This window comes from Parus major, chromosome 11 (assembly GCF_001522545.3).
Source record: "Parus major isolate Abel chromosome 11, Parus_major1.1, whole genome shotgun sequence".
Classification (NCBI taxonomy): domain Eukaryota; kingdom Metazoa; phylum Chordata; class Aves; order Passeriformes; family Paridae; genus Parus; species Parus major.
Window position 1 is genome coordinate 17,477,861 of NC_031780.1, and position 19,817 is coordinate 17,497,677.

Here is a 19,817-nt window from a genome sequence, read left to right on the forward strand (position 1 = left end):
GAGCCATTTCTGTCCCTTCTGGTCCTGTCCTGGGGCAGGATGAACAGAGCCATTTCTGTCCCTTCTGGTCCTGTTCCACGCTGTTGTCATTGGTGTTTCTGCTGTCACTGTTTTCTTATCTGGTTGCTGTTAAATTGTAAATTGTTACAGTAACACTAAATTGTTATCTCAACCTGTAATCTGCATTTTGTCTCTCTCACCTGAGGGGGGTGGGGGGACAGGAGTGGCTGCATTTGTCTTATTTTCCAGTTGAGTTTAAACCACAACAGGATTATAGACTGCATCATTGTCATTGTGATAGATAAAAATTGTCAGCTTGAGGCTAAGGTCATAGTGCATGCTGATATGTTTAGGGGAAAACTGTGTTTAGGAAGTGTGCCTGGCAGCATCAAGTCAGGGAGAGTGGCTCATTCCTGAAGAAGTTAAAACAAGAATATTAAAAATGTCTCATGAATGTCAGCTTGGAAATGCAACCAGAATTGCAGCACTTAGTGTAATTTCTTTCTCTCTAGCTGTGCTGTGACATACTGACATTGTGGGAATATTGCAGTCAGGGTTCTCCTAGTGATAAGGACCCTCTTGTGACTGTCAATCCACCATCATATGTATAGATGTACTTTACTCCCAAAGAGGCTGCAATTTATATTAAAACCAGACATGGCAAATAAGGGAGATGGGAGGAAACTGGAAAACAGAAAAATAATTCTAGGACAGTAGATTGAATAATGTGGGAGCTTGAGTGTTAAAGTCAAAATTAAGGGTTGAGAAGGTTTAAATCAGGAGAAAGTAGTAATTTTATGATTAGGTAACCTGCTTAAATTAAGCTTAGAGGAAGTGTGGATAAACAATGTGTTGTTTGCAACACACTATTTTCCATTCTTTCACTGGAAAAAGTACAGTGTCATTTATGTCCTAATATGTTCTGCTTGGATGGTTCTTCAGTTTTTGGAGTTTGGCAGCTGTTTGGTATATGATATGTGAGTTTACAAACTGTAAATGCAGTAATTACACAGTTGCTTACTTAGACTGGTGATACTGCCTCATCCTAAAATATATAGAGCTTCTTCAGTTGGCTCTGCTGCTTTCTAACACTTTTTTTCACTAGCAATAGAGTTGTAACACCCAGCTTTTGTTCCACAAGCATGCTGAAAACCTCAGAGTATCATAGCCTTCATGTTTTCTTGTCTTCATACAGTTTTGAGTTACCTTGTCCCCCAGTGGTATAACTGGAGCTGGGATGAAAATGATTATTAAAGGTTATTTCAAAGTGGGATCCATGTATAGCTTCTCTTACCTGTGCTTGCAGAAAGCTAGCTTGGCTGTTGATCAAGCAGCATGAGCTGAGATTTGTCACATCTGTAAGTGCAACCCTTGGACTGTGCCTTTGCTGGTTCTGATTGAAGCCAGAAGCCAGCTGGAGCCTGGACAAAGCAAAGGGGAGCCTTAAGTCTTCTTCTACCACAGGCATGAGGGATCTGCATTAAACCATGGGTGCAGGCCCTCCATGAGGGAGCACTGTGAGAACTTGGGGAGAGTTTCCTGCTGACTCTGAGACAGCAGAGGAAATGTACATTGCCAAGCATTTGGTTTTGAGAGAAGGTTCCTTGTGGCAAGTGCAAAACATCTTTTATCCTGGAGCAGATGGTTGGGATCAGTTCCTTGTGACTGGGACAGGCCCTGGTGCAGGAGAATGTGAAGCTCCAGGATTAATTTTCATCTGGGATTGTTTGAAAATTTATTCCAGCACAGCATAGTACCCTCAGTGCTGTCCTTTTGTGAAGCTCAATGTCTGTTTTATTACAGTTGCTCTTGCAAAAATAAGAGTAACATTATTCATGTAAAGTTTTTGGAAATGTCATTTATGTATTTGTGGCGTATTTAACTGGTAGAGGGAATCTACTGCTATTTACAGTAGAAGAAATCCATTTGATTGTCACAGAAAGCCTCATTAAGATTTATGCCCTCTTGACAGAAACTCTCTGAACTCAAATCTCTTCTGGCATTTGTTTAAAGTTTGGGGTTTTATTTTTCTTTGCTTATTTCTTTGTTGTTTAGTGTTTTCTTTTTAACTGTGGAAGATTTATTATGGTCTTTTTATAATTTATCTTTTCTTTAAAAGCACCATCTCAGTAAGATTTTTGGTGGGTTGGTTTGCCAATCCAGGAACTGGTAATTTGATGTTTCTTCAGTAATGCTAAATGTGGGAAATTGAAGCAGTTTGGAGTTTTTAGTGAATTGGGATTTCACTTTTTTCCTAGGTTTGTGCAGAAAGGTCGTGGAAAGACACAGAATTGTTGAAAACATGTTATCGCTGCTATTGTTAAGTGTTGTCACTGATGATAAGGTCTTCAGAATTCAGGACTGTACCTTTCTAATTAGGAACTTCCGTTTCCTTGAGATGCTTTGGCAATTTGAGCAGGCTTTTGTTTATTTTCCTTAAGGAATCACAGTGTCATGCTGTACCCAACTTAATAGCACAGTACTTAGGCATGTGTGCAGTTCTGCAAACTTCATGGCAAGGAGCTGAGGAGACAAGTGGGACCCTTTTATTAATATTGAAGCTGCAACAGTATAAAATTCTGCCCTTGTGTGGTTTTACCGTTTTGTTGTCAGCACTGAAGGCTGTGTTTAGTCAAGGTTTTTCTTTCAAGATTTATGTGTGTGAAAAAAGAGCTGTGCTCGGGTACTTGACCTTTTCTGCCTTGCAGTGGCAAGGAGTGGAGAGGAGGTCCATTGATGTTTGAAAAATTCTATAATAAATTCTATAATAATGAGTGTTGGGGAAAAATAAAAAAACACGAGGCAGCTAAGTGAGGCTTGGGTAAACACTATAGTAGTTTTGGGAGAGGTGTATACGTGTGTGTCTCCAGTTTGCTCCGACAGCTTTAGGGGACCGTGGGCATATCATTATAACAGTATAATTAAGTTTTTGGCAATCCTGTCTCGGTGTCATTCACCAAGATATTGTACCCCATCATCATCTGTGCCCAGAAATCGTTCCTGTGCCTCTGAGGTTCCCTGGCAGGGAGCCGAGTGTATGTGTCCGTGTGTGTGTCCATGTGTCTATCCGTGTGTGTGTTTGCTGTGCCCGAGCAGCCTCTGTGCCCCGTGGGTCGGCGGTAGCGCATGAAGTGAAGCCGCAGGGCGGCTCGGTCTCTTCTCCTCTCGCCCTCCGGGCAGTCGGAGGTGAGGCACAGAGGGAAAAGCAGCGGAAAGCAGATTCCAGCCCCAGGGGGTGTGTGTGTGTGCCGGCCCGCGGGAGCTGGAGGCACCGGGAGGGAAGGCGCAGAGCTGCGGTGCAGAGCGCGTCCAGCCCAGGTCACCCAGCCCAGCGCCCCGTCCTGCCTGCCCTGCCTCCAGCCACACACTGTGCCTCCGTGAGTGTCCAGCCCCTGCTCCAAAGAACTTCAGTCAGGGCTCCAGCCGCCAGGAGAAAAGCCAAGTGAGAGTTAGGAGAGCGGGGAGAGGTGGTGGAGAAAGGACTGACACCGTTTCCCCTTTGTCCTTTGTCCCGCACGCTCGAAATCCAGAGCAGCATCTTGGGAGGCGGGCCTGGAAGTTTTTGTTTGGGGTCTCTTTGTTTCTGACTGTTACATTCTGCTTGTTAGTAAAGGGTTATTTTTCCCTTATCTACTCACATTCATTACTTCCTTGGACCCCTGAAGGAGATAGCTAGACCTAGAGGCTTCTGCTTTAAATTGTCTTAAACCAAAGTAAATATCAATTCAGATTTGTGGTTCATTCAAAGCAGGACCCTTTGCAGGAGGCAAACACTTGTCCATTTGATTCTGAGTAGGACAAGTCTGAAATGCTTGATGTGTGTCAGAGGGGATTAAGGCCATGGTAAAGTATTGGCAACAATAGCCATTGTCAGATGAACTGCCAAAAATGACATAGAGTGTCAGTATAGCCCTTACCTCACCATGTCCTTAGATTTGCACAGCTGCAATTCTTCTGGTTAGAAGAAAAAATCTGTTTCTTTTGTTGCCTGTTTTTTCTTGCCTCACATTTATATCAGATGTGCAGTGTTAATAAGAAAAAGCATTTCTCATTGAAGACCTGAACTGTGATGTTACAGCAGATCCTCTACATTAGGAAATTACATTATTCCAGAAGAGAAAAAAATAGTGATATTACTTCAAAAAAGCTGGGATACTTAAGTAACTATTGCTCAGTCTTTGTAATTACTTCCTAAAACTGAGAAACAAGTATTTAGGAGAATAATAGCTCTGCTAACTCCACTGATGAATGTGTGAATGAAAGTGCTGATGTGGAGCCATCAGCCTGTCAGTGGGACTTCCTCAGGACGGAAAGGAAATAAGTTCTGTTCTATTGCAAATACTATAAATAAGGGAGATTAATCTGGAACATAATTTGGTACAAGGGCAGCAGAAACAGGTGTTACTGGAAGCCTCTGGATAGTGCTGTCTGCTGCATTTGTTCTTTCACTTAGTGTATTCTGTTTCTTTCCCATTTTGAAGTGTTATTAACCTGACAGGAAATGCATCCTTTGCTGCTCCTTTATGTGTTTGTTAGGTCTTGCTCCTCTTGTGCTGCTGTGATACATTGATGCAGTAATAGGTATGTGGAGGAGCACAGTTATAAACCTAAAGAAACTGAGAATTTGAGTTGAAAAGTCCTGTGGATCTTGCATTTCCTTTTATAATTCTATAATTGCAACTGCGTCTCAGTATTTTCCAGCATCTGTTGTGGAGCCCTGCACTGGTTTTAGAAATATGATAACAAAAATGTTCTTGTAACTTTATTACTGCAAAATATTTGTTTGGAAACAGATGTTTTCATGTATTTATGTATTCTGTATGTTTTTGTGGCCTTTGAAACTAGTAGGAATTATATAGATGTATTTCAGTGGAATGTTCTACTTGGAGAGTGAAAATAATAGTATTTTTATGTTTTGCCTCAGGTAAGTTATTCACCTTATGCTTTTTGTATTCCTGTGGCTCTCACTTCAAAAGTGCTTACTGTGAACAAACAGAATAGTGCCAGGCCTAGGTTTCCTGGAGGGGATGTGCTGCAGCCCAGCCCCAAGCAGGAGCTCTTGACTGCAGCCAAGTAGCTTTGCTGGTACTCCTTCCTTCCTTCCTTCCATCCCTCCAGTGCAGCCAAATGTATCCTGACTGGGAATTGAAAATGGTGTATTTATGTGGCTGGATTTCAAGCCATACTGTAAATCTCTCATTTCTAGTGCAGTGTATTTGGATGCATATGTGCATGAGGTTGACAAGGTATAGTCAACCTTTTTTTTTTCCTTTGCTACGTTTTTCAGCTACAGGAATGTAAGCTTATGTCAAAAACTGAAATATTCAGCTACAGTCCACAAGTCATGCTCTAGATAGTAATTTGTTTTAAAAATAGTTTAAATAATATTTTTGGAGAATGTTCAGAATAGCTATTGGATTACAGAGAATTTTCCCTCTTGTACTCTGCTTCGAGTATGTTTGTCTATCAGAACAGCTTTTCAACTTGTCCTTGGAACATTTAATTTTCATTTTTGAATTGCTTAATTACAAATTATAAGTATTTGATGTAGCCTGCTGTCTTCCATAGGAAGAACTAAATGTACTTTGAAAATGCTGAGCCTTACTTGGTGGCCTTGCTTGCTCCTTTCCCTGTCTTGAAAATTTTTCCCATCTATGTGGGTTCAGAGGGAATTTGGAGTACTTTAGTAATGTTCAGTGAAAACATTTAACATTGAACTGCAGTTTACTTTTTTGTGGGAGGGGTGGGGGTGTGGTGGGTGGTGGTATTCTTTTAACCCTTACAGACTCTTCATGTGGTTAAGAGAATAAACAACATATCCAGGAACATGCTTCAACAAAATGAACTGCTAGCTACTTTACAGTTAATACACGTCTCCTTCTCTTGCTGGGTGACCTACCTAGGCTTTGGGGAGCTGGTAAGAAGGATTCCTGTATTACATCCTCTTGGCAGATCCATGCAGTAATATTGATTGTAGCCTGTGGTAGATTCATACAAGATTATCGATTGGTCCTGCATTGAAATGCAGGTTATGCTTACCTACACTTGGATGTGGGTGTCTTAATTAAAAAACAGGGCAGGGAAGAAAGCAGTAAGAGGATAAAACTGTTGACTCTTGTATGTCTGCAGTCTCCAGGAACTGATGAAAGCTCTTGAAGCTATTATGAATTGTTATGAGGCAAAGCATTAACAATATTATTTTTGTCCCCTTATTAACAGCTGCTTGCAGTGGGGAACTGGAACAGCACACAGAGAGACGGGGAGTCATCTACAGTCCTTCTTGGCCATCAAACTATCCTCCAGCCATAAACTGCAGCTGGTACATTCAAGGAGACCATGGAGATATGATAACAATTAGGTATGGTTTGTTATTTGTGGAGGTTAAGGATTGCTTTGCTGAAATAAAACAAAATGTGAGTTTACCTGATACACCAATGTGCGGCTGTCTTCAGAGCCACTGGGTGATCAGAGAAAGCCAAAATTGATGAGACTGGAACATGGTTCCAGGTTGGGCACCTCTCTCTTTTTAAAAATGCTTCACTGTGTCTTGCTTCTGTAGGCTGCTTCTGACATCCATTATTACAGAAGTCACTTGTGGTCCTGTATTGTATTTATCTTCACAATGCCTGTGTGAGATTTTGTATACCCTTGACAGACAAGGCAGTGGGAAACAGCAATATATTTACTCACATTAAATAGTCCCCTTTCCCTTCATTGCTTATAAATAGGGGTTGGTGAAGGCTATAAAACCTGGAACAGCTTTAGTGGGCATGTAAAATTCTTAGAGCAAAAATAGCTTTTTCAGTAATGTCTTGAAATGGTGCTATGTTTAATAGACAGTTGAAGATAATTATTGGTTATTGTTACTTGTTTACCAAAAGATACATGCTTTTCTGCTTAGTATTTATTTCCAACAAATCAAATAATAGTTAGCATTTGTGGTACAATTTCAGCTCAATTCTAGAAAAATGTTATTCAATAAAGACTAAAATGTACTGGAAATGGTTTGTTAAGAATGTTTAGGGTGCAATATGAGCATACTGTGAATGTGCCTAATTTGTCTGGGCTAATGGTAGGATCCTTCACAAACCAAGAATTTCTTACTTAAAAAATAAAACATAGGAAAAGTTTTTTTTGGGAGGGGGTTTGGTACTGTTACATTTGACACCATCTGCTCATTTTTTGCTCAGCTGCTTAAAAGGACTGCAAAACCTCTTCAAGTGCAAATGCTCAGAAATTTGAAAACAAATCTGCCACAGATGGAATAATAGGAAGGCTCCACCATCCATAGTTCAGAATAGGAACTACTCACCAAAAGTAGTGAAGTAAATACCTGCCAGCATTTGAAATTCATAAATAGAAACATGCTTTTAAACCCCATTACATTACATTGGATGTAGGGAATTTGTCTCAAAGCAGAGATTGTTGGAAGCTGAGAAAGCATACAAATGAGACACAGACTTGACTCTGGAGAATAATCCTGCAGTTTATTCTATGAAAATGTCTCAGAGTTAGGACTCTCTTCTGCAAGTATGAGTGTAACAGAGGCTAAAGAAGCAAAGGAACATGAGGTGTGGCAACTGGTAATAATGTGTGTACAGTTTAGATGCATGCACTGCAATATGACTTGAAAAATTTCTTCTTAATGGGTTTGTTTTCTATCACTGAATACACAGCCATATCCTGCCCTCCTCTGCACATGCAAACAATAGAAACTATGTGTTTACATCCCAGGGACTAGTGTTGTGGTGTTATGTTTCTGACTATAAATGTACTTGGAATGACTCACTCCACTGTGTGAATGTAAAATGTTACAGCATCTGAGGATTTCTTTACAAGGCTGTTGCCCTTGCAGTGCCAAGGATGTGAAAGAAGGAGCTGACTTGCCTAGGCTAAGAGGTTTCAAATGCAAACATGTTTTCTGCTTTCCAGCTGGGTATGCTGCTTCTTCTAACAATGTGTTGGTAAGGGCATAAGAGTAGCTTTTAAAATTTTCCTAGGAAAATCAAACACAGTTCTTGTGCTAACATCTGGATTTTGAAAGGTTTCAAAAAACTCCATCTCCTTTGTGTTGTGTTACACAGTATGCACTTCCTTTGATCTTGCATTCTCAGTGATAATAAGACAGCAGTGTTATGTAAGAGATCTATATAATGAGATACAGCAGGAATCATTAAGGGATAGAATTGCAATTGAAAGTATTTTTTATTTCTAAACTGTTTGCACTTGGTGGTTATTTTTTACAAACCTAATTTTCAGCAGCTTACTTGTAGAACTGTGACCAGGTAAGGAAGATGTTGGCTTCTGTGGCCATCTCCTTTAGAAGCTATATTTTAATGTCTGTCTTTCATCTGTATATTGATTTTCTTCATATCCTCACATTTCCATGCTAATTTTTTTGTTTGATAGTTTACATTTAGAAATCCTTGAGGGAGCTTTCCATGAACAGGAAATATGTGTTCTTTGTGCTTATACCACTCTACATATTTCAGTACTTTCTTTCAAGTTTGTGTGTCTGATGGAATGGTTCTATTGAGACCTGTGAACAAGTCTGTAGTCAATGTTTTCCAGGACTATGTTATGTCTCTTTAAATTCAGGTAATCAGTTGCTAGTTATTGTTTTGGAAACTACTTGATTTGTCCATCCATTTTCTCTATTTTTATGCTTCTTCTCAGAGAGGATTGCATAAAATCATGTAAGATCAGACAAAGATGTCATATACAGTAACTGCCTTTGTACCATTGTTTATGGGCTTTATAGGTTTATGTTTCCTCATATCTAAGAAAAAGATGAAAAAACATTTTCTTTACCAGTTGCTGTTACTTGATGGTTGTAATTAACCCTGGTGTGGGTGGAGTATAAATTTACTATTTTATTATTGGAATTTAGGGGACTGTGAGTAAAATGTTCTCCATGTTCAGAATTCAAGCTAAGGGTATTGGAAAGAGATCTACTTAGTGACCCACTCAAGCTTTCTCTTACTAATTGAGGTGAGGGGATCACCTTCATTGGCTTTCACTTCAGTGATTCATAACATTAGCTTTGAAAAAATAAATTGTCAGGTACCATTTGAGTTTCAATTTCTGCATAAGATTACTATAAAATTAGGGTCTGTTCATATATTCTTGCTGGTCTGTAATTGTGTGAGGAGTTAAAGGAACTGCTTCAGTCTATTTTCCAAACTCATTGTATTTCAGAACTTGACATTAATTGGGAAAAACCTCAAAATAGCCATTTAGTTGCTCAGCTTTTGAAGAAATAGTCCCAATATCTCTTGCCCAAGGTTATGCAGTTAGTTGGTGCTTGGGAGCTGGGAGTAGAATAGAGCTTTCCTGACTTCAGGTCCTTGTGCTTCAGTGGTTAAGCAGAAGTTTTTAATGAGCCAATTAAGTCATCAGTTGTTCACAGTCTACACTTTCTGTGAGAAGTTGGCAAATAGAAGTAACTTTTCTTGCTTAATTGGTCGGTTGGTTTTATTTTGGGACTGTGCTTTACTGACCTATCCATAATATTTATTCTCCATTTTTTAAAATTAGTTTAGAGAGCCAAATTGGACATTTACTTTTTTATTTATTTACTAATAGCTTTCATTCAGATTTTGCATCCCATGTTTGTCCTTTTCCAGTTACTAAGAAAGCTTTCTTTTTCTTTAATCTGTAGTCCCTCGTGCCTAAATTACTGAAAGGGTTGTAGTGAGTTCCCTACGTTATTTATAGAAGTACTTTTATTTCCTAGTTGCTACTGTTCCTTTCAGTACAGATGGCAAAAAACAGAGTTCTGCTAAGCATTAGTTTTGCAGGAAGCACATTTTTCCTCATATAAATAGAGTATTAATGTGTGTTTATGATAGTCTGGTTTAATGAAGCAACATGAAAATATTTGTCAGATAATAGAAAGAAACCATTGTGGGCAGTTCCTTCATGAGAGTACATAGGTGAGAACTGATATATATATATGACTAACCCTGTGATGTTCTGCTCATCATTGGAGGTAACCTCTTTTTTCAGTATCATGCCACTGGAAGAGGAATCAGATGAGTTTACTGATTTCTACAGAATTCAGTAAAAACAAGACTGAGTGCTGCATTTCTCAGTTCACATTGAGTTGTTCTGATCTTAAATTCTGAATACTTTCAGTGTTTAGAAGGCTATTGTTGTAAATTTTCTGTAGAAATTTGAAAAAGACATTCCAAGAGCAAGACAATAGCATCTTTCAGGAGAAAGAAAACCTGCAAAACTTGGTCCAATGGTTTTGATCTTGTACACCAGTCTTGTTCCATATTCCTGTACTGTTTTGGAGATCCACAGGTAGCAGTGAGAACAGCCTAAGGGCCAGGCCATCTTAAAGGTTGTTTTGTGATGGGTGTTGTATTTTGTTGCCATTGTAGTTCTAGTGCTGGAAATACCAATGTCTGACTGCTCTTCCTCTCCCTGCCCTCTGAGCTAGGGCTGTGTGCTCTGGTTGTGGAGAGGAAAAAGCCTGGAGGAAAGCCAGGTTCTCCTTCCCTTTATCACCAAGTGCCAAGATGCCAAAGCAGGGGAGCACTGCTGTGGGAGTGAAGCTCTTGGGGGAAGGAGGGTGTCTGGAGCAGGTGGGGTGCAGGGGGTAAAGAGTACAGGGGCTGGAGTTTAGCACCTGTGTACTGCAGCTTACATGGTAGGATTTATCTCTGGGTCCCCATTCCAGTCCTGCAGAACTGTCCAGCAAAGTCCTGTCAGAGGGCTTTGCTGGAGAGGGTTAGTGACTGAGCAAACCTGTCTTTTACTTTTCCTCTCAAATCCTGTGCTTCCCTCCCCAAGATGTTTAAAAATACCGCAGTACTGTCTGGTGCTTTGTGAGATATGGGTGACATTATACAGGAGTATTCTCTCTTTAACTATGGCTCCTCTTTCTTGTTTTAGTCACAAAAAATGATGTAGTTTTCTGATACAAAAGGTCTGAGACTTCCCTCAAGAAGAGTAACTAGCACTTCAGTGCTTTTCCAAAGACTGTACAGTGTCAGTGTAGTCCTACAAAGCAGTACAAGCACAAATCTTTGTCTCATATTTTCCTGTGTACCAATACTCATTCAACCACTGGACTTACCCTTTTGGTAGAAAAATTTGCATTCCAGTTTGAGAAAGCTCAGCTGAATAAATAAATGTTTTGTGGGTAGCAGGATTAAGTTATTCTTCAGAGGACTATAACAGAGCAGCTCTAGATCTAATTAGAGATGATGAAAGAAGTAAAGCAGTAGAGGCTGAGTGCACTATTCAGGACTCTTGGCTAAAATAAATCAGTTGGTCACTTAATGTCAGAGTAGAATGGCAGAAACTTCTAACACAAAACCTTGTTGTCACAAATGCATTATAATGTGAAGCCAGATTTTATGTACTTACAAGTGCAAACATATGGATTCATATTGTTTCCATGTTTCTTTAGAAGGTAGTGGTTTTTGTGGTGAGGGCTTGCTCAAGTGTATCATGCTTTTGGTCTTGTGTAAAAACACCATCAATATAAATAAGGTAAAATTTGCTTCTTGTAGGGGCAATATAACTTAAAAGGTTGCTGAAATGGAGTGACAATGCCTTAATCAAAGGAAAATTTGTTGAAAATATATCTGCTGATTAGTTTGCATAAGGGGGAACGTAATTGTTTTGACTTTGCTTTGGCTCTTAGCTGAAGAAATATTATAACTGTTGTGGTATCTATTACACATAAAACTTCACATCAGAACTAGAACATACACAGAAAAAATTGTGTTTGAAACTTCTAGGCACTTGGGATTAAGATGTTTATTTCTGTAAAACAGTTTGTTCTTGTGAATACTCTGTATTGCCCTTTTTGAATACTGAGGCGTTTTTTTCAGTAGCTTGTGTTATCTCCAAGAGGCATGGTGTTTTTAGGGAATCTATTAACCTCAGTATTTCCTTGGAAGTCTATTCTGCCTCAGCATCCTTGTACTCTGTATTAGTGAAGAGGTAATGGGATTCTACTCTGAATCTGTCTGAGATCCACAAGTGACACTCAGGAAAATCAGCCTCTGTATGCCTGGGCTTCTGCATTGGAAGCTGGAACTAAAGGTTCTTTCTCTTCCACAACCAAAAAAAATTGGTTATTAGCAGTGTACAACACTAGACTTTCAAGGTGCAAGTAAAAGATACTAATTGTACACAAATGCAGGCTCTTGGGAGGTATTGCTGTCATCTGCAAAGGAGTTTGTAAACAAGGTATCTGCATGTAGCTGATATTTCTGTACTCTTCCTTTTATGAATCTTAAAAATGTTAATTTTTTTTTTTTTTTCCTAGAAAGAAACACATTTTAAAGTGAGTTACAGACAGCTTATTGTAAAGGCAAATACTCCCCAGAGTTTGTGCAGTCTGTGTTGTGTAACCACGTTATGGCTGAATTATTTGATAGACAAAAGTAGCTCTTTTCAGCAGAGTGAGGAAAATGAGTGGCTGTGGGACCCAGTTGGAGTGCTGGGAGCTGGGTAAGATAGGAGAACAATTTGTTTGCCTCTTTAAGGTTGATTCTGGTACATCTAAAATAACTATAAAAGATCAAAAGATTTAGCAAATTAACTTGTTTGTATCATACAAACAGAATTTTTTTAGTCATTCCCACCCCCCATCCCAGTTTTGAGTTTCCTTTTCTTGATTTAGTGACTGTTCCCTTTTCTTAAAACCTGTTGTTGTTGGGCAGATAGGTATTTCTAACACTTAGCCAAAAAGTTTTCATTAAAAAATTCCTATGAACAATCCTCTAAGTAGATGATAGAAACCCTACATGATGTGTGGTGCCAAAATGAGAGAGCAAAACTGGTGTGCAAGATCAGTAATGCTGTCTCACATCTCATGTAAGCAACAAACTTTATGTGAGTACCTATAGCTTCCCTGATGCTTTGGATAATTCCTTTCCATGATGCAGTGGCTGTTTCCTTTCTTAGTCATTAAAACATTTTATGCAGAATACCTGTAGCAGAAATACTTTGAATGGCTGAGTACTTAAATCTTTTTATTTTGTCTGCATAGTCATCTAAAACTTCGTTGGCAAAATATGCTGGTTTCAGAAGCTTGATGAGATTTCTTAGAGCAAAGAATTGAGTGCTGTGGGAATATTTCTTCACAGCTGGGAAGACACACAGAGGTTGGTGGGAGAAGAAGAGTTAAAAGAGGAAGGACATTTCTGGGTGGATAGTCCTTGCACATATGTTGTCATCTCTTAATTTCCATTTTAACTTATCACTTTCAGTGCTCTCTTACTTCTCATGCTCTTGCTGATAAATTTATATTGGAGAGTTATTAAGCCAATGTGTTTGGCAGAACCTACAGGTGTGGGTAGGCTGAGTCTCCTATTTAAATTAATTAGCTGGTTTACATAGTTGCTGTTCTTTCCCTTTCAACTTCAAAGGTCGAGATCTGGTAGACATTGACAGCCTCTTGTAAATACACACTGATACCAGAAAATTTATCTTTCCATTTAGCTTTTTCAAAGAATTTGTCTTTGCTGTTTGTGAAAAATCCTTTAGAGAAAGAGATGTGTATTTTGCAGGAGCTTTCTGAAAATTCTGTCTAGATATTTGCACAAACCTCTACAAAGTTAATTTGGTGTAGTTGAGTTACATAAAAAAAGGACCAGAATTAATTTCTAAGTGTTCTGAACAGTGTGCCCTTTCCTAATGAGTATGCTTTTCTGTGCAGTCTGCAATCTGCTATTGTCATTGCAGATGGCTGAATACAAGTGCAATCTGTTTCATCAGAGAACAAATGCCACATATGGTTCCTGAGCCCAGGTTAGAGAGCATTATCCAGTTGTGTTCAGTGTTCTGCCAACAGGGAACCTCTCTGCACTAGATCAGCTACTACTGAATAATCACTTGGCTTGTGTCAGCAGAAGGGCTAGAAATTTGACTGTAAAAGGTTATAGTCTTGTTTGCTCTGCATTTGCACTCCCAGAAAGTTTTATCTTTATTTTAATCTTTAATCTTTGAATTAAAAGATAATGGTGTTAGATTTTAGGTTCCATTTCCACCGCTATTCTCTTCTTGATCTCTCCTTACCCATCCATGGCTCCAAGAGTGGATTTGTGTCTCTCATACTTAGCCCTTTAGGGTTCTTTGTACCACGTCCTATTATTCTTTTTCCAAGACAGTAGTCAACCCTGTCATCCCTAGTTTCATAGCTTTTATAGTTGGAAATGACTACTGAAATGAATCTACTTTCTGTATAACATATTTCAGAATTTTGCTTTTCCTTGTATCTGTATTTTAGGAAGCAGTATTATTTAAGGACTGAGTGAAAGAGGAATCATTCTTTCAGCTTTTGGAGCTACTTTGGTATGATGTTTATGCCTGTGAGATGGGTGCTTTTCCACACTGGGGGATGTGCTTTGCTTTAGTGTACAGAAGGTAGATGTTTCATTACCTTTGAATGCAATACCTGTCTGTCAGCACTGTGTGATGCAGAAAGTCAGCCATTAGAGTCAGTTTTTTCTCTGTTAGGCTTTGTTCCAGACCCACGTCCTCTTTGTAACTCGTGCTTTCTTTTGTTCTTAACAGTTTTAAGAACTTTGATTTGGAAGACTCTCAAAAGTGTGCAGTGGACTGGCTGATGATTGGCCCGTCTTCCAAGAGGGAGGAGTACAAAGTCTGTGGATCTTCCATACCTCCATCATTCATCTCTGCAAGGGACCATGTGTGGATATTTTTTCATTCAGATGCATCAAGCTCAGGACAGGCTCAGGGATTTCGCCTTTCCTATATTAGAGGTAAAATCTTATGGGTTTGTTGCTTCACTTTATATTCTCTCTGGCAAAACTTGGAAGACAGTAGTACTTTTCTACAAGACAGGCTTTTTTTACAAGACTTTTTTACAAGACAGGTGATAGCTGTTGATGACTGTAAAGTATTGGTGTGGTCACACTGATATTATCTGCATGTGGCTTTTTAACACTGTTGCTGTAGGGTACTGGGCTGACTCATTAGCTTGTGACATGCATGGCAGTAGATGCTGAAAAGCGATATCTCATAGTTCTAAAAGTTTGATACTGATTTTTTCTCTGCTTGTTCTTTTTCACAGGAAAGATCGGTCAGTCTGTGTGCCAGTCAGATGAATTCCGTTGTGCAAATGGGAAGTGTATTCCCAGTACTTGGAAGTGTAATTCCATGGATGAGTGTGGTGATAACTCAGATGAGAAGAACTGCACTGTCCCTCCAACAGACCCTCCATCCAGCATCTGTCCCTCAGGAATGTTTCAGTGCAGCGCAGCCCACTCCACCAAGTGCTTGATGAACGAGCTGAGATGTAACTCAGTTAAAGACTGTGGTGATGGTTCAGATGAAGACAATTGTCCTGATCTTTCCTGTGGCAAAAGGCTGGGTAATTTTTATGGATCTTTTGCCTCCCCAGACTTGTTCCGTGCTGATCACAGCAGGTCAGACCTTCGTTGCACGTGGTATGTGGACACGCAGGATAACCGGCACGTTCTGCTGCAGCTGGATTTGCAGCTAGGCTACAATGACTATGTAAAGGTGTATGATGGCATTGGAGAGAGAGGTGATAAATTAATGCAGACATTCTCACACCACAACAATCGGCATTCAGTGAGTGTGGAGTCGTCAAAGGGCCAGCTCACTGTCTCCTATCATGCCCGCTCCAAGAGCACTGGCCATGGATTCAATGCAACCTATCAGGTGAAAGGCTACTGCCTTCCTTGGGAACACCCCTGTGGAAGTGATGAGGAGTGTTTCACTGATAAGCAGCATTGTGATGGCTGGTGGCATTGTCCAAATGGCAAGGATGAGGAGAACTGTCCTGCTTGCCAGAAGAACGAATACCCGTGTGAAGGAAACAGTGGGCTTTGTTACTCAGTACTTGACCGCTGTAATAACCAGAAGAACTGTCCAGATGGCTCAGATGAAAAGAACTGCTTTACTTGCCAGCCAGGAAATTTCCATTGTGGGACAAATCTGTGTATCTTTGAGACTTGGCGCTGTGATGGCCAAGAAGACTGCCAGGATGGAAGTGATGAGCGTAACTGCCTGGTGATTGTTCCCAGGAAGGTCATCACAGCTGCTCTGATTGGGAGTCTCGTGTGTGGCTTGCTGCTAGTGATAGCACTGGGTTGTGCATTTAAATTATATTCTCTGAGGACCAGGGAATACAGGTAAGTGTCTTGTTTTGCTGGTGCTTTCATAGCTGTGCTGTTTTTTTCCATTTTGTTAAAAGGGAAAAAAAAAGTTGATTCTTAACCGTAGAATTTGCAAAATACTGTGAAATCAAATCCAGGGACCTGATGACAGCTGAATTAGGCTAAGAGAAGATTTCTGGGAGTAGTAAGCGGAAATATCAGCTCTTCTGTGGTCTGTGAGAAGTTTATTGTGCAGAGTGGCAGAATCTGTATCTAGGCTAATCTGTCTTGAGCAGTTTCCTTTTCCTTCTCATCCCCTTGCAAGAAACCCCTTGCCCCTGCCAAAAACTGAATGCTGAACTGCTACAGTGAAGTCTTCACTGAATCTGCATTAAATAACCCTTCACCCCTCCCCAAATACTCCAGTTCTCAGTTCTGTTGAAAGTGATGTCTGGCTATGGTGAGGCCTGTTCTGAGCAGGAGTTGTTCATGGTGTGCCCCTTTCCCCTGGTTCTGTATGCCTCATTGTAGGTGTAGTGTGTGTGATTCTTTGCCTGTGTGTTACATGTATGTGCAAGTGGGGTTCTGCCTTATAGGAGAGACTCATAAGGGACTTGTTGGTTCCCATCTCCTCCTGGGCTGCTGACCCCGTGTTTCAAACAGGGTGCTTTACATTCTCTCCTGATCAAGTCTGTGTGATTAAGGACCTGCAGAAAAGCTGCTGTGCTAAGGTGGGAAGTTCAGTGCCTCTGCTCTGGCAGGACTGGCAAACCTCTCTGCAACTGCAGGCTGCCCCTGTTGTGTGATTGTTTCCAGTTCTTAATGTCTTCTCCAGAAATAACCTTTGGGGCCTTGCTGAGCAAGTTACTGCTGTTACTGGTTCAGCAGTTACTGGCCACTTGAAAAAACTTCATTTGCCACAGTGTCCAGCCAGAGCCTGCACTAGACAGTGTGCTGGTTTGATTCATTCATGTTTATACCCTGTTCTCTTAGTCCTTCTGTTTATTTTAGCATCCTGATATGATTTTCATAGCGCTTAGTGGAAGGTTTGTGGTTTTACTCCTACCATCATCCCTTTGGCAGTGTTTTTTTACACATTAGTGTCAGGGAGGCAGGACAAACTGTAACTTCTCTTCCATGTTTTCTCTCTGGTTCCGTTTCCAGAGCGTTTGAGACTCAGATGACGCGACTGGAGGCAGAGTTTGTGCGGCGGGAGGCTCCACCCTCCTATGGACAGCTGATTGCACAAGGACTGATCCCCCCAGTTGAAGATTTCCCTGTGTACAACGCATCACAAGTATGCAGACAAGTGCCAGTGAATATTTCAGCAGCCAAACTACTATAAATTAAATAAAATCTATCTGGAACTGTATTTCAGTGGCTGTGCTAATTATATGGAAGTCATATAAAAACATGTATGTGTTACATGGAGCTGAAGAAGCATAGTTCCACTGGTGCTGTGGGTGGTTTCGAGCACATGAAATGTATCTGTTGGGGAACAGCAGTGAGATAAGCACTTTTGCTGTACATCAAGACAGAATGAATAGAGAAAGGTCAGAAAGTAAATGGGAAAACAAGGCTTTTCAAGCTGAAACTGTAAATGCACCTGAAACGATAAGAAAATAAAATCTATAGCAGTATTTTTGGAAAATTCTTAGTTTTCCAAAATGATTGTTTTTCATTTGCATTTTCATTTACAAGCAAGCCATTAAGTCATTCTATTTCATTGCTGCATGCTCAGAAAACTCCTGTACCCTATCAGAAGTATCCAACTGAGATACAGTTCCTGATGTGATAAAGTACTCATATTTTGTTACTCCAGTGGAAAATGAACATCCTAGGTGGACAAGTAAAGCTTAAACTCATAAAGGAAACACTGTAAGGGACAGAAGCTGTGGCTGCCCTTCCCTGGGGTGTTCAAGGCCAGTTTGGATGGGGCATTGACCTACCTGGTCTAGTGGGAGGTGTTCACAGCAGGGAATCTGGAATTAGATGATCTTTAAGGTCCCTTGCAAGCCAAACCATCCTATGAATCTGTGAGAGTCTTTGGTGCAGGCAGAGCTGTCTTTGGTGTTCTCAAATAGCTTGTTAGGAAATGAGGCATTGAAGGAGGAAGCACAGGGATCAGAAATCTTTTGAGTACGTGTGAAATGCTGGTTTTGATGTTTGCTCCCTCTGTGTTCCAGGCTTCTGTGCTGCAGAACATTCGAACAGCCATGAGGAGGCAGATGAGGCGGCACTCGTCAAGACGGAGCTCGTCCCGGCGGCGCTTGGGCAGGCTCTGGAACAGACTCTTCCACAGACCTCGGGTGAGAGGACAGATCCCCCTCCTGACACCTGCCCGCACCTCACAGACTACACTGGGTGATGGCATCATCAGCAGTGCTGGTGGGACTGTTCAGAGTCCTCCACCCTCCCCTGAAGGACCCAGTTTAGAGGCAAATGGCCAAGCCAGGGGCCCACAAGAAGCTGGATGTAGCAGCCTGCAGCCAGAGACTGAAGTTACAGAGCCATCGCCTTCCAACATCTTCCAGCCTTGCACAGCAGCACATGCAGAGCCTGAGGCTGGACACACTGATAAATCTTCAGGTGCTGACTCTGACAGAGAGCTTAAGCAGTCCAGTAAAGTAGATACAGGAAAGGCTTTCAGAGATCCTTTATCTGAAAGTGTTACAGAAACGATCCATGGAGGGTCAGTATCCAGGAGGACTGTCCCAGAGGACAGTAGTTTAAGTGGAAGTCATCCACTGAGTGAAGATCCATGTAGATTACCCTTAAAAAAGTGGGAATCTGGTTATCCAGACAGCCCTATGAATGTTCATATCCAAGTGAATGGACAAAACCAATGTTGCCCTAACTCATACCAGGAGGAGCCTTTGGGTGTTCATGCAGCTTGTTGCCATTCTGTGGAAGTGCCAATGTTACAGTCATCTACTTCCCTCTCTGAAAACAATACCAGTGATGATGAATCTTTACTTGTTTGCTAATAAAAATTTTTGTTTTGTCCATGTAAATTTTGTAACTTCATTGTTTTTGTGGCAGTGCACTTTGATGATAGGTGGTATGTCTGAGTGTGCTTTAATCCCACAGTGAGTGCAGCACAAGACTAAATGGGACAAGTTTTTGTCACCATTGCTATTCCTGGAACTGCAGTGGGGCAGAAGTAGGCCAGTATGTGATGTTAGGAGAACAGGAATGTGTCACTGCAGTTTGGAGGCATCTCCGTCCTCTGGTATTTCTTTTGTACTTTAACTCACTCTGCACTGAGTTTTTTTTTTCCTTTCAGTGGTCTTACTGAACTAGAGAACTCTGTTGGAACCCAGGGCAGACACCAGTCATTATAACTCTGAGCACTAAGCTACAAATAACATTGTTGTCTTTTTAGGCATAATAATTTAATTAAAAGTTAATAATTTCAATTAAACATGCATAGGAGGAATTAATATCCCTTGTAGTTTCCTCTTTTATAGATACTGCTCACTTCTTTTGCTCCCTTCAGAAATGTTTTGATGGCCATATGTACCTTGAAGCATCCACTAAATCCAGTTTCTGTATGGAATACCCAGAAGGAAACCAGGTGTCTTAGCCACTGAAGCTTTGTCAGAGGGTGTAGCAGTGCTCAGTAGAAGCAGAGTGCATTGAATCCTAGTTGCAGCAATATTTCTTTTTTGCACTGTCATGTGTTGCATTTTCTTCATAATGATG

At 40.6% G+C, this 19,817-nt stretch overlaps 1 protein-coding gene across 3 annotated transcripts in view; it reads left to right on the forward strand.

The window, feature by feature from the left end:
• LRP3 (LDL receptor related protein 3) overlaps positions 1–19,126 on the forward strand; it is a 24,755-nt gene extending 5,629 nt beyond the window's left edge. For all 3 annotated transcript variants that reach the window (XM_015639983.3, XM_015639984.3, XM_015639986.2), the window contains 5 exons: positions 6,220–6,358; positions 14,542–14,750; positions 15,062–16,148; positions 17,277–17,409; positions 18,299–19,126. In XM_015639983.3, the coding sequence (XP_015495469.1) occupies positions 6,220–6,358; positions 14,542–14,750; positions 15,062–16,148; positions 17,277–17,409; positions 18,299–19,099 (2,369 nt within the window). In that variant the 3' untranslated portion in view covers positions 19,100–19,126. The remainder of the gene's footprint in view (positions 1–6,219; positions 6,359–14,541; positions 14,751–15,061; positions 16,149–17,276; positions 17,410–18,298) is intronic.
• The last annotated feature ends 691 nt before the right edge of the window (positions 19,127–19,817 follow it).